We start from the raw sequence: 13,124 nt of genomic DNA on the forward strand, positions 1-13,124 counted from the left end.
GGAGTATCTGTCATATAAGGAGAGGCTGCAAGTTCTTAGACTGTGTAGGCTGGAGAAGAGAGGGGGGATTTTATCAATGTGCATAAGTATCTGAAGAGCAGGTGTCAAGAGGATGGGACCAGACTGTGCTCAGTGGTGCCCAGTGCCAGGATGAGAGGCAAGGGGCACAAATTGAAACACTAGAAATTCCGTGCAAACACAATAAAATACTTCTTCGCTTGAACTGCTTGCCTGGAGAAGCAGTGGAATCTCCATCCTTGGAGATACTCAGTGCTTAACTGGACAGTGTGCTCCAGTGTGTTCAATGTGTCCTAGGCAATGTGCTCTAAGTGACTCTGCTTGAGCAGGTGGGTTAGACCAGATAGCATGCAGAGGTCCCTTCCAAACTCAACTGTTCTGTCGTTCTTTGAGTTTTTTGTGTTTTTTTGTTTGTTTTTTCCTTCATGCAAGATTATATGGCTATTCTTCTGTCAAAAATATTCTTACTTCATCTTAAATCAAGTACAAACAAACATTCTTCTTTTTTCAGGCCTATTTCTTGAAAGCAGGAAAAAGAAAGATAGATGTATGATGGCAATGGAGAAAGATCGATGGGAGAATGGGACATCATCATGGGAGTTCCTCCTGCTGGGAATGTGGAATATTCCCTCACTCCAGACAACACTCTTCCTCCTCTTGCTCATGGTCTACTTGGTGTCCGTGGTTGGGAATATCCTCATTATTGCACTGGTGGTTGCAGACTGGCACCTGCACACTCCCATGTACTTCTTTCTGGGCAATCTCTCCTATCTGGAGACCTGCTACAGCTCCACCATCTTGCCTCGGCTGCTGGACAGCTTCCTGACTGGGGACAGGACCATCTCTGTTCAAAGCTGTATTGTACAATTCTATTTCTTTGGTTCTTTTGCAGCTAGCGAATGTTACCTGCTGGCCATAATGTCCTACAATCGATACTTGGCCATATGCCAGCCCTTGCTCTATGCAAGCATCATGACCTGGAAGGTCTGTCTCCAGATGGTGGCTGCATCTTGGTTAATGGGTTTCCTTATCTCTACAGCAATCCCTCCTTTCTTATCCCAGTTGAAGTTTTGTGGCTCCAAGGCCATTGACCACTTCTTTTGTGATCTTGCTCCATTGCTGGAACTTGCCTGCAGTGACACTAGGAAAGTCACTCTCATTGCTTTCGTATTCAGCTTCTTGGATATAGTCTTCCCCTTCTTGTCCACCCTGGCTTCCTACGCATGCATCATAGCTGTCATTCAGAGGATCCCATCCAGTGTGGGCAAGCAAAAGGCCTTTTCCACCTGCTCCTCACACCTCACTGTTGTCTCTGTTTTCTACAGTACCCTCATCATTGTCTACACACTGCCCAGAACCCCCCAGCTGAGGCAGCTCAACAAAGTGTTCTCCTTTTTCTACACTGTCCTCACACCCCTTGTCAATCCCCTCATTTACAGTCTGCAGAACAGGGAGGTCAGGGAAGCCATGAGAAGGGTGCTCAGAAAAGCTTTGGCCATCTCCAGAGCTCAGAACATTGCTGTGCCAGGGTCTTAAGACCATGTGTGGTGCATATGTAAACTACCAAGGAGACAATGGGGGGAAGATGTTTGCTTGGTGCCAGGAATTGCTCAAGGAGTATGTGAAGCTAAAACAGAAAGGGATGGAAGAGTCCATTAGCAAATATATATATATTAGCATACACATACATTATGTTTAGATATATATATATATGTATTTCTCTAAGTCATCTAATAAAGACTGATGAAAAAAAGTGTCTATATGTGTGCTTATAGGTGGTCAAGATGACATGAGTCCAATCCGACATATAGAGATATGACCCTCTAATAAGCTCAGATAGTGCAACTCTTGCCATGCACAGCAATTTCAGATCTCTGTTAATATCCCTGTTTACTGCCTCTTATTTCCCAGCCACTGAACTTCCTTTCTCATCTCTGCTAGAGCAAAAGGTCTCTTCTCCTTCCTTCGGATAAAATTAACTGTCTCAGTGCTGAGGTGTTGCAAACTATCTCAATATCAATGGCTATGCTGTCCTCTGTCAATCTGCTCTAGTGTTTTAAATCACTCCTTTGAAGAGGGAAACTGTGTTGGAGCTCTGCCAAGAGTTTGCCACTTAGCTAAGGCAGTCTCCTGGTTTGCCTCCTTGTCTTCCCGAGTACTGACATGCACTGTTGTCTTTGAAGATGCTGACCTTGAAGGCCTGCCAGCTTTCCTGAGCTCCTCAGCCCTTCAAAGCTGCTTCCCATGGCATCCCACCTAGAATTACCTTCCATAAACACAGGTCTTGTCATCTCCAGTCCTGGGTCTGGACACTGCTTTTCTTCTTCAGTCCTTCACTCCTCATCGGATTTGAAACTCCACTATTTCACACTGACTGCAGCTACAGCTACCACTGATTATCACTTCCCCAGACAGTTCTTCCTTACTAGTGATAGTAGAACCCACTGGGCCTCACCTCTGGTTGGCTCATCCAGTACCTCTGTCAAGAAGATATCTCTGAGACCCTCCAGAAATCTCCTTGTCTGCTTGGGCCCTGCAGGGCTACACTTCTTGAAGATGTCAAGGAGGTTCAGGTCCCCAACAAGAACGAGGGTCTGTCATCCAGAGACTTCCTCAGAATTTCTGAAGAAGGCCTCATCTGCTTCCCCACCACGATTATGTGGTCTGTAACAGTCTCCTGCCACCAGGTCCCATGACAGGCTTCTCCTTCAATCTTTGCCTTCAAGCTCTCAAACAGCCTCTCATTCATTCCATAGAAGAGCTTCTTGCATGGAAGCTGCTTCTTCACAGAATCACCGAATCACAGAAAGGTTGAGGTTGGAAGGGTCCTCTGGAGATCATCTAGTCCAGCTTCCTTGGTCAAGAAGAGTCACCTAAAGCACATTGCAGAGGTTCGCATCCAGGCAAGTTTTGAATATCTCCCGAGATGGAGACTCCACAATCTCTCTGGGCAACCTGTTCCAGTGTCCTGTCACCCTCACAGTGAATTTTTCCTCATGTTCCGATGGAATTTCCTGTGTTTCAGTTTATGCTCATTGCCTCTTGTCCTGTCACAAGGCACCACTGAACAGAGTCTGGTCCCATCCTCTTGACACCCTCTTTTCAGGTATTTGTAGATATTGATAAGACCCCCCCCTCAGTCTTCTCTCCTCCAGGCTAAACAGGCTCAACTGTCTCAGCCTTTCCTTTCTTTCCTCACAGGGGATATGCTCCAGGCCCCTTATTGTCTTTGTAGCCCTACGCTGGACACTCTCTGTAGCTCCATGTCTCGTACTGGGGAGCCCAGAATTAGACACAGTACTCCAGATGAGGCCTCACCTGGGATGAGTAGAGGAGGAAGAGAACTTCCCTTGACCTGCTGACATCGCTCTAATGCCCCCTATGATACCATTGATCTTCTTGGCTACAAGGGCACTTTACTGGCTCATGGTTAACTTGTCCACCAGCACTCTGAAAGTTCTTCTCTGCAGAGCTGCTTTCTAGCAGGTCAACCCTCAATCTGTACTGGTGCATGGGTTTATTACTCCCTAGGTGCAGGGAGTTGCCCTTTTTGAATTTCATGAGGCTCTTCTCCATCCAACTCTCCAGCCTGTCCAGGTCTCGAACTGCTCCCTGCCAGGAGTGCGGTGGACTTCTAGCTAAGCAAATGGGAGTATTCTCTTTCTCCTGAGTTGAATTGCTTGTTGGGCACTACAGACTGTGCTGAGCCTATCTGGGGTGAGTCAGGAGGAATGCCATTTCCTAAACAGAGGGTGCAGCCCTTTTGGTATGAAAGGCTGCCTCTAGCTGCCACTCTCAAAGGGTATTTTTTTTTCATATAGTTCCAATGCAGTATCTGCCAATGCTGAGAAAGTGCTTTGGACCTCTCTGGTCTCTTTGAATGGCCCTAGACATTTGGCAAATGATTCTCCTCTTCATGACAAAACAGAAAACCTCTGTGTAGACCCCTGATTTGAGGAGAACCCTATTCACCAATCTTTTGGAAACAGATTTTTTTTTTCTTTCCAGAATCACATTCCTCTGTCTATACCTAAAACTAGATACTTCTCCATCTGACTTGTGGCTCCCTGGACAATTGTTGTCAAGGAGTCACATCTGTGGAGCTTTGGGAAAGTGTCTGCTGGACTGTTTGGCCCTGTCCACTCCAGGCACCTTTCATGCTAGGTGATGGTTAGCTCAGATGTGACATCTACCCTGTGCATGGAGATGCCTAGGGGAAATGAATCCCCTCCGTGCGTTGCTGCACCCTAAACCTCTGCAGTCAAGAAAAGAGCAGAGGGAACATGATTTCTCCCTTCCTTCTCTAAAATGGCTAGGGCTCACACTAGTAAGAGAAAAGACCACCTCCTTTTAGACCTGCAATATGGACTTCTTGGAAACCATAAAGTCTTCTTCAGCCACCATGAAGAAATCTCAGTGGGGATGAGAAGCAAATACCATCTGCTATATTTACTTGTTCTTTTTTTCATTGGCCCAAAAAATGTAAATAAAAATAAAATGTAGGATAAACAACTCCTACATATTTTTTTCTACAACCAGGCAATTTCCCAAGGTTAATTTTAGACCAAGCTCAGTTGTCATTTTCTGTGGAAAGATAAATTTTCTTTAATATATGTCTAGTGAATCATTTTATTTTACACACTCTCTTTTCCTTTGTATAAAAAAGGAAATGATGCTGTATAGAGATTAACAGCATACATATACCAGTGCTTATAATTAGTAATGCCAGACATTTTTTTTTTGCCACAAATATATATATATATGCTAATCTTGCTAAAACTACTGATACTTCTATAAGAACATTTTCCATTTGTGGAAAGAAGATTATATCTTCTCTTTTTCTTCCTACAAACTACAAATGTTATTGTCTGCATGATGTAAACTTGCATTCCTAAAATTTTAGCTAGCCAATAACTCATCTAGCTAAGTCTTCTGCTGCCTACCTCTCCACTGATACCATAATTTGTCCACCTGCCTGGCTGTCTCTCTGTCTATCTATTTTGCAAGGATTTTGATTCTTCTCTCTGATATTTATCCTGCCTCATCTTTGTGTAATTGGTGGCCAGATTTCCAGTCCAGAGCCTTGTCACTAGTTCCTGTCTGTAATCATCTCTATGCCCACCCTCCTGTGGTCACCTCTATCTTGCTGCCTGTGCCTCCTGATCCCATGCCCATCTCTGTCAATTAGGACTGGATCTGTTGCATGGCCACATTTTACAGTCATTTCAGGAATGAGCACATCTTCTGCTAGCCTCTGTCACTCCATGAAGGCTTCCAAAAATGAACTCATACTCTTCATCCATGGAAAGTAGTGATACCTGTGTAGTAGATAAAAAAAAAAAAAGCAACTGAGAAAAATCCTATTCTCAGTGCGTGTTGCACAAAATACCCTTTGCAGTTCTCCAAAAAAAAAAAAAAAAAAAAAAAGACAAGAATTCTCTTCTGAAAACCAGGTGGCCTGAGGACAATGCCATCTATACATAAAAGTAAGGCAAGCAGTTTTATATTTTTTATCTTCAAATCTCATTTCCATTACTTCATCCTCAGACCCATGAAACTACCCAGAATAGAGCAGGGAGTTGTGCTACAGCATCTCTGGAGGTGAGCTTCTGTATATCCTTTCTTCTACCTCAAAAAAAGCATACAATAGCTCACTTCCATGCAGTGTGTGCATGGGGAATGCCCTGGCTCTGCAGAGATGCTGCTGTAGCCTTGCAGAAGAGATTCTGAGGTGATTCTCAAAGAAAACATTATCCAGACTTTATTAAAAGCATCACGAGTGCTGCTAAAGCAAGAGATGGATTGCTGCAGATACTTTGTGCCCTGATATTCAGTCTTAATTTTAGCTGCAATTGATGATGCCTTTGTGTAGGCGTTTGAGGTTTGGAGATTTTGGAATCTGAGTGAAAGAAAAAAAGCCAAGAGGAAGGTCACTATCCGTAGGGAGTGGTTCTGCTTGCTCTACCAGGTTAATGGCAAGCAGTAAAGGGCATGAGATGGGAAAGCAGCTTTGCCAAATAAGATCAAAGACGGAAAAACAAATGGATCACCATTCTCAGATCACAGGGCAACACACCTGCCACCCATTCTGTGACAGCTGCAGTGTAGCTTGACCACCTTTGGACATAGCACAAGGAGATTGGCTTTCCTCCTTCCTAGGAGGACTGTGTGGACCAAGATGAATTGAGATTCCAAAGCTCCTCTTTGCATTCATTGGCTATATGGGAGCTCAGGGACCTTTCACATGGAGACAACAACATGAGAGTCATGCATGCTTGTTTGGGAGATGTTGTGGCATTCATCTGACAAAAGATCAGGACTTCATGGGAGGGCAGCAGGATTTCAGGGCTGGGGTGATGGGGATGTTGAGGGAAGAGGTGATGTGATGGCCTAATGGGCTCAGTTGTGGGAGAGGCTATGGGAGGTGGTTATGAAGGGCCCAGGGCCAGGGCAAATGTATTTTTATAGGGGAATCTATGCCATGCTCAGCATGGTAAGGGGTGGTTCCTGCTCTGGGTCAGACTGCCTGACAGCACTGTGCACAAAGGGGCACCCAGGATCAGCACACCCTCTCAGGCCCCAGAGATATGGGAAAGGATTTCAGAAATGGTTGGAGCTGTTCTGCTTCCATACTCCTAGTCCTTGGACACTGGGTCCTGTCTGTCAATGAAGATGAAAGCTTTGCTCCCAGTAAGGACCTGGAAGGGGCCTATATTTTACCACTGACCCTCCTCCTCTCAGTAAACTCACAATATGAGGTTGGTGGTGTCTGTTCAGGGCAATCTTCACTCCAGATCTCCCTGCTTGATCCATTTCTGGGAGATCTTCTGTTCTTGCCTCTGAGCTGAAAGGTTTCTGACCATTGAATTCATACTTGTCTTGTCTGCAAGGCAGGAGAAGAGAGGAGGCAGCAGCCCAATGAGCATGGCACAGGCACATTCCATCTTCATAGCTTGCAAGACAGAGACTGGACAAGGAGGCAGACCTTGGGCAAGAGGTTCGGTGGGGTGTGATGGTTGTGGATTGCTTTTCCAAAAGAGTTTTTTTTCTTTGTTTCAGGATGAAAGTGATCTGGCTATGGAATATGACATTCTTTAGGGGTGGGTACTATGTCAGATGATCCCAAAACCTTTGCCATGGAGGTTTACTGCACTGGTGGCAGCATGCAGGAAGTGGAAGCAAGGAGAACCTACAAAGGAGCAATTGAGAAACATGGCCTGAGCATGGAGCGATGGTGTCAGGAAAGCCAAAGCTCAGATTTGAGAGGACATCCTTTGACACTTGAAGAGCTGAAGAATGAAAGAGTTGATCCATTGTTGAATGGAGTGAGTGACTTAATGAGAGTTGACTCACAGAAGGCTGAGGAACTCCTCTGTGATTCCTGAAAAGATTCAAGGAGAAGTAGAACTACTAGGGGTGGATGAGGATTGCATCAGAGATTACTCATGAGAACTCAGCCTCTGAAAGCCATGGGACCTGACAAGCTGCATCTGAGTGTAGTGAAGGAAGGCACCAATGTCCTTGCAAGGACGGTCTCTGTCATTTTTGAGCGATCAGGGCAGGCATACACAATGACTGGCGGAAAGAAAATTTGAAGCTGTCTTCAGAACGAGCCGTTCTTGTCATCATTAATTAATAGTCGAAGGAACAACAGGTGAGACTTCACTTTACTGAGACTTCAGTGTCTCAGCAAATCATGGAGTGAGTCCTCGTGAAACACATTTATGAGCACTTGGAAAAGAATGTGGCTGGCAATAATCAGCATGAGTTTCCCAAGTTTAACTCTTGCCTCACCAACCTTGTTACCTTCCACAGCAGAACAACTGGATTAGTGGAAGAGGGAAGAGCAGTGGATGTCAATTACCTTGTCTTTAACAAGATTTTCTCAAGACATGATTTCTCAAGTCAGGATGTGATGGTCTACATGGGTGGACAACCAGAAGAACAACATTGATTGGGTGACTAGGCACACTGTAGACTGTTTGATGGGTCATACTCTATCTGGGGACTTTTAACAAGTGTAGTCCTTCAGTGGTCTGTCCTGGGATCTGTCCTGTTTTACATCTTTATCACAAACCTGGAGGATGTCTGCAGAAGAGAACAAACTGGGTGGGTAACACCCAATATGCTCAAAAACAAAGCAGATAGCAAGAGGGACCTCAAATGTCTTGATAAACAGGTAGCATGAAAATGCGTGAAATTCAACAAATGCCAAAGCCTGCCTCTGGGAATTAAAAATCCATTGCAACAGCAAAGGCTGGAGACAGATTACAGGGAGCAGCAATGGCCAGCTGCTCCCAGATGGATAGCCTGCTGGCAGCCAAGTGTGCTAACATAGTCAACAGGGCAGAGACCCCACCAGCCAAGGCCCAGCCCCTCCATATCCAAGGAAGCTGAGCAGGGAAGACCTGGAAATGGTAGGCAGGTTCAAGCAAGACTAGATCATCAGGCAAGTTCTTGCTGACAAGGCAGGTCTGATGTCAAGCTGGGAACGCAAGTCACCACATCAAGATCAGATCCAATGAGAGTGGTCGGGGTCAGACAAAGCCCTATAGCTGCAGGGCAGGTCCATAGAGATGAGGCATGTCCAAGGTCAAGCTGGAAAGTCAGGCTATGAGTCAGAGTCTGGATCAACAGGGCCCATGGCCAGGAACAGGCACACCTGTAACACAGCTGTGGAGAGGCACACCTGCAATGTAGCTCAAGGTGGGACTGAAGATTCAGGGCTGAACTTAAATGAGCTCCTGGGCCTTTGAGAGGGGATGTATTTGGAGGCCCCTAGGGAGTCCGGTCAGAGCTGTGAAGGCCTCTTATTGCCCGCAGGCTCTGTCAAAAGCCTGACCAGGAACAGTTCTGTAGAAAAGAGCCTGGGGATCCTGCTGCACAGCCAAGGCAACGTGAGCTGGAAGTGTGCCCTGGCAGTGAGAAAGGCCAACAGCCTCCTGGGCTGTGTGCACAGGAGCATGGCCAGCAGATCAAGGGGAGTGATCACACCCCCTTACTCAGTGCTCATTAGACCACATTTAGAGTGCCACATCCAGAGCTGAATCCCAAATACAAGAAAGACAACAGCATACTGGAGCCAATTCAGTACATGGCCATTAGGATGCTCAGGAAGCTGCTGCACACAATTCTGTGTCCATGGAGCCAGCAGCTCCTGCCTTCCAGCCAGGGCAGAGGCCAAGGAGACTCCAACAGGACTGAGAGGAATCCTGCCCTGTAGCACCCACTGATGCAACAGCAGGAGCAAAGGAGGTCTCTGAGAACCAATGAGGTAACAGAGAGGAACAGAAATTGAGAGGAAAGATCAGTAGCTCTGCTCCCTTGCACCCCTTTCATACCAAGCTCCTGTGCCTCAGGGAGAGGTTGGAGAGCCCTCTACCCTCAGGATACAAACCCTGCACCCAAGGGGGACACATCATGGAGTCAGGGAATGTCTCTATGGCTGGGACAAAGTGCTGGAGGCTCAGCCTCTACCTCCCCACTGACCATTGTGGGGGACTACCTGAAGCCATCAGGGCTCTCTAAACCTGAGTGAGTCAGTGAACAGAGAGTTGGCTGCAGGCAGGTGAGGGGAATCCCATTCAAGAGATCTCTCCTGACTTTGTGTCAGGATTTTTTAAGGAGGCCTGCTGATTATGCAATCTCAGTTTCCTTTACAAAGAGGCAAGTCCCAGCATTTGAGTGACCAGAGTTATGGGGAAAGCTGTATGCCAGAAGTGTTTACAAAGTTCCTAGCAGTTCAACGGGTTTCAGTCTCTTCTGAGGGCCAGTTATGCATTGCTCACTCTCTGCAGTTCCTGGGGAGCGATGAGCTGCAGCAGGAACCTTCAGAGACTTGTTAGTGCTATAAACCCCAGGACACTCTGGAGAACACGGGGCATTCAAATGCTGCTGGAAACTCCCTAGCAGAGCTGCTGGAGGAAGACAGAAAGCACAGAGCAATGCCTGATCCCTGGGTCAGGGTTTGCAGAGAGCTCAGAGAGGAGAAGGACACATTAGAGAAGAGAGAGAGGATGACATCTTGGGCCTTGATCATCATTTCCCAGCACTATCAGCACAGAGGTCATCACCTCATCCTGAGGACTGCAGGTGAAGTGGTGAGGCTTTGCATGGTGGCATCTATGAGTGAGAAAGGGGATGGGCATATTCCTTCCTGGATGTCTTCTACTCTAGCTCCCTCTTCCCTCCACACATATCTTGTGATGCCCTTGTTAGCTGAACAGAATCCTGGGGAGCTTGCTGATGGGTGCGGAGTTAGATGGGTTGCTGGCCCTGAGCCAGCCCAGAGCCCTGCCAAGGGGCACCACTACCTCACCTGGGAGATAAGATCCGGGCAGAGGCCTATGCTTCTCAGGCAGGGACTTTCCCTGGCTGTGCACACAGACATATCCCAGGCATTCACCACAAACAGGAGGGGAATGAAGCTCTTTCCTGATCTCACCTATGCTCACCATGGAGACACCCACTCCTTCTCCTAGCAGTGCTGCTCGGGGAGCCCTGTGAGCACAGCTGGCAGTGCTGAGGTCTAGCTGCTGGACTATGCCATAAGGCAGCCCCAAAGCCCTCCAAAACCATTGCTGAGGGGGGAACCTATGCAAGGTGAATGATCTTCCTTGTTCCCTATCCTTCTGCTCTTCTGAAAACCTCTCTTCCTTGTACTGGCCAATCAGCCTAGGTGTCCATCTTCCTTCATATCTAGCTCACTTTTCTCTCTGAAGCCCATGTGGAAGCTCTCCAAGAGCCCTCTCAGGCTGTTCTACTGCATGGTGGCATGGACATCAACTGCTCACACCGTCAAAGGAAGCACATGGCCCATTCCTTCCAAAACAAGTGTTCTAGACAGCAGAGATAAGCCACTTGGCTAATTCTCCTCTTTGGAGGAGAAAGGCATCTGACATGATGTGCTCACATAAAGGGATTTTCTTGCCTGGTGAGGACAGGGCTTGCTATTTGGAATAACTTCAGGTGCAGGAGAGACACTGTCACAATGTCAGGGAATGCTTTCTCTCCTATACTGATCATAGAACTACAGAATCACTGATTCTATGATTCTGTGATTCTCTCCTATACCTCTGCCCCAAGAAGAAAATGAGCACTTCTGTGGGGCAGCTCACCTCTCTGGTTCTCCTAGGAAGCCCTTCCCTTTAGATGTATGGTTTAACTTTCTGCAAAAATAAACTAGTTCTCTCATTTCACTAGTCATGGAGGTTATTAAGGGAATACAAATGCAGTCAGAGAAGTGTCAGAGTCATGTTTGTTCTGATAGAAACTTTCTTCATGATTACTCTGTAGAAGAAATGAATAAATAAAGCTCTTTCTCATAGGTATCCTTGCTGGCAAAGAGCAGTGAGGGAGCTGAGGTGCTACATGGAGAAAGGGGAATGGGAGAATTGCACATCGTCAGCGGAGTTTGTCCTGCTTGGAATGAGGAATGTCCCCTCACTCCAGACACCACTCTTCCTCCTCTTGCTCATGGTCTATTTGATAACGGTGGCTGGGAACATCCTCATTGTTGTGTTGGTGGTGGCAGACTGGCACCTGCACACACCCATGTACTTCCTCCTTGGGAAATCTCTCCTCCTTGGAGATCTCCTACAGCTCCACCATCCTGCCCCAGCTGCTGGCCAGCTTCCTGACTGGGGACAGGACCATATCTGCTAGGGGCTGCATTGCACAATTCTATTTTTTTGCCTCTTTTGTGGTTACCGAGTGTTTCCTACTGGCAGTAATGTCCTACGATCGGTACTTGGCCATATGCCAGCCCCTGCTCTATGCAAGCCTCATGACGCAGAAGTTCTCACTGCAGCTGGCAGCAGCATCTTGGCTGGTGGGATTGCTAATCTCCACAGTAGTTATTTCTTTCATATCTGAGTTGAAGTTCTGTGGCCCCAAGGTCATTGACCACTTCTTTTGTGATTTTAAACCATTGCTGGAGCTCACCTGCAGTGACACCAGTGTGGTTATAATTGTAACTTTCTTCCTATCTTTTTTGGATTTAGTCTTCCCCTTCCTGTTCACAGTGGCCTCCTACATGTGCATCATAGCTACCATCCTGAGGATCCCATCCAGCGTGGGCAGGCAGAAGGCCTTCTGTACCTGCTGCTCTCACCTCACTGTCGTCACTGTTTTCTATGGCACCCTCATCATTGTCTACATGCTGCCCAGAACCCCCAGACTCAGACAGCTCAACAAAGTCTTCTCCTTTTCCTACACTGTCCTCACGCCCCTGGTCAATCCCCTCATCTACAGCCTGCGCAACAGGGAGGTCAGGGAGACCCTGAGGAAAGCAGTGAGGAAAGCTCTGGTCTGCACCCAGAGCTCATAGCAGTTGTGTGCTACTGCACACAAAACATTGATGGTTCTGCAAGGTAGTAAACTCAGTACAGGTGATATTATGCTGCAGAACAGTTATCCCTTCAGAAGAACATGACACAGAGAATATTTTTTTAGAAAGCAGAAGGGAAGAGAGTACGGATTTATTTCAGCATTTAAATGCATGGTTCAGAAGAGAATAAATTCCCTTTCTTGGTGCCTCCTTTCTAGACAATAAAGTGTGTTACTGTATGTGGGAAATGTTGCAATGATGTGGTGATTTTCTTTTCCTGTGATGACAGGGGATTCATCTGGGGTGTGATCTGAGACAACAGGGAGGGAGATCAGGAGTAGCAGTACTTTCCTGACTGTGGATTCCTCAGATGGGAGCCATCTCCCTCTGCTGTGAACATTTCCAGGGTAGAGGTCAGTGCCTCAGCACACAGCACTTGCTACTCTAATGTCCAGTGGAAATCACAGAATCATAGAATCAGTAAGGTTGGACGGGACCTCTGGAGATCATCTAGTCCAACCTCCCCACTCAGCAGGATCATCTACAGCATGGTAGACAGGATTGCATCCAGGCGGGCCTTGAAGATCTCCAGAGAGGAAACTCCACAACCTCTCTGGGCAATCTGTTCCAGTGCTCTGTCACTCTCACAGTGAAGAAATTCCCCCTCACGGTCAGGCCAAACTTCCTGTGCTTCAGTTTCTGCCCATTGCCTCTTGTCCTGTCACACGGGACAACTGAAAAGAGTTTGTCCTTGTCCCCTTGACACTCTCCTTTCAGG

General features: G+C 46.9%; 2 protein-coding genes across 2 annotated transcripts; both read left to right on the top strand.

The window, feature by feature from the left end:
- Positions 1-576: 576 nt before the first annotated feature.
- On the top strand, positions 577-1,554 carry LOC134154798 (olfactory receptor 5B21-like). Its single transcript, XM_062601454.1, has one exon. The coding sequence runs from the start codon at positions 577-579 to the stop codon at positions 1,552-1,554; it is 978 nt and encodes a 325-aa protein (XP_062457438.1).
- Positions 1,555-11,388: 9,834 nt separating this feature from the next.
- On the top strand, positions 11,389-12,346 carry LOC134154799 (olfactory receptor 6P1-like). The gene is given in 2 exon segments (XM_062601455.1): positions 11,389-11,583; positions 11,585-12,346. Coding segments are annotated over 2 exon segments (957 nt in total).
- The last annotated feature ends 778 nt before the right edge of the window (positions 12,347-13,124 follow it).

Source organism: Rhea pennata, unplaced genomic scaffold (genome assembly GCF_028389875.1).
Source record: "Rhea pennata isolate bPtePen1 unplaced genomic scaffold, bPtePen1.pri scaffold_44, whole genome shotgun sequence".
Classification (NCBI taxonomy): Eukaryota; Metazoa; Chordata; class Aves; order Rheiformes; family Rheidae; genus Rhea; species Rhea pennata.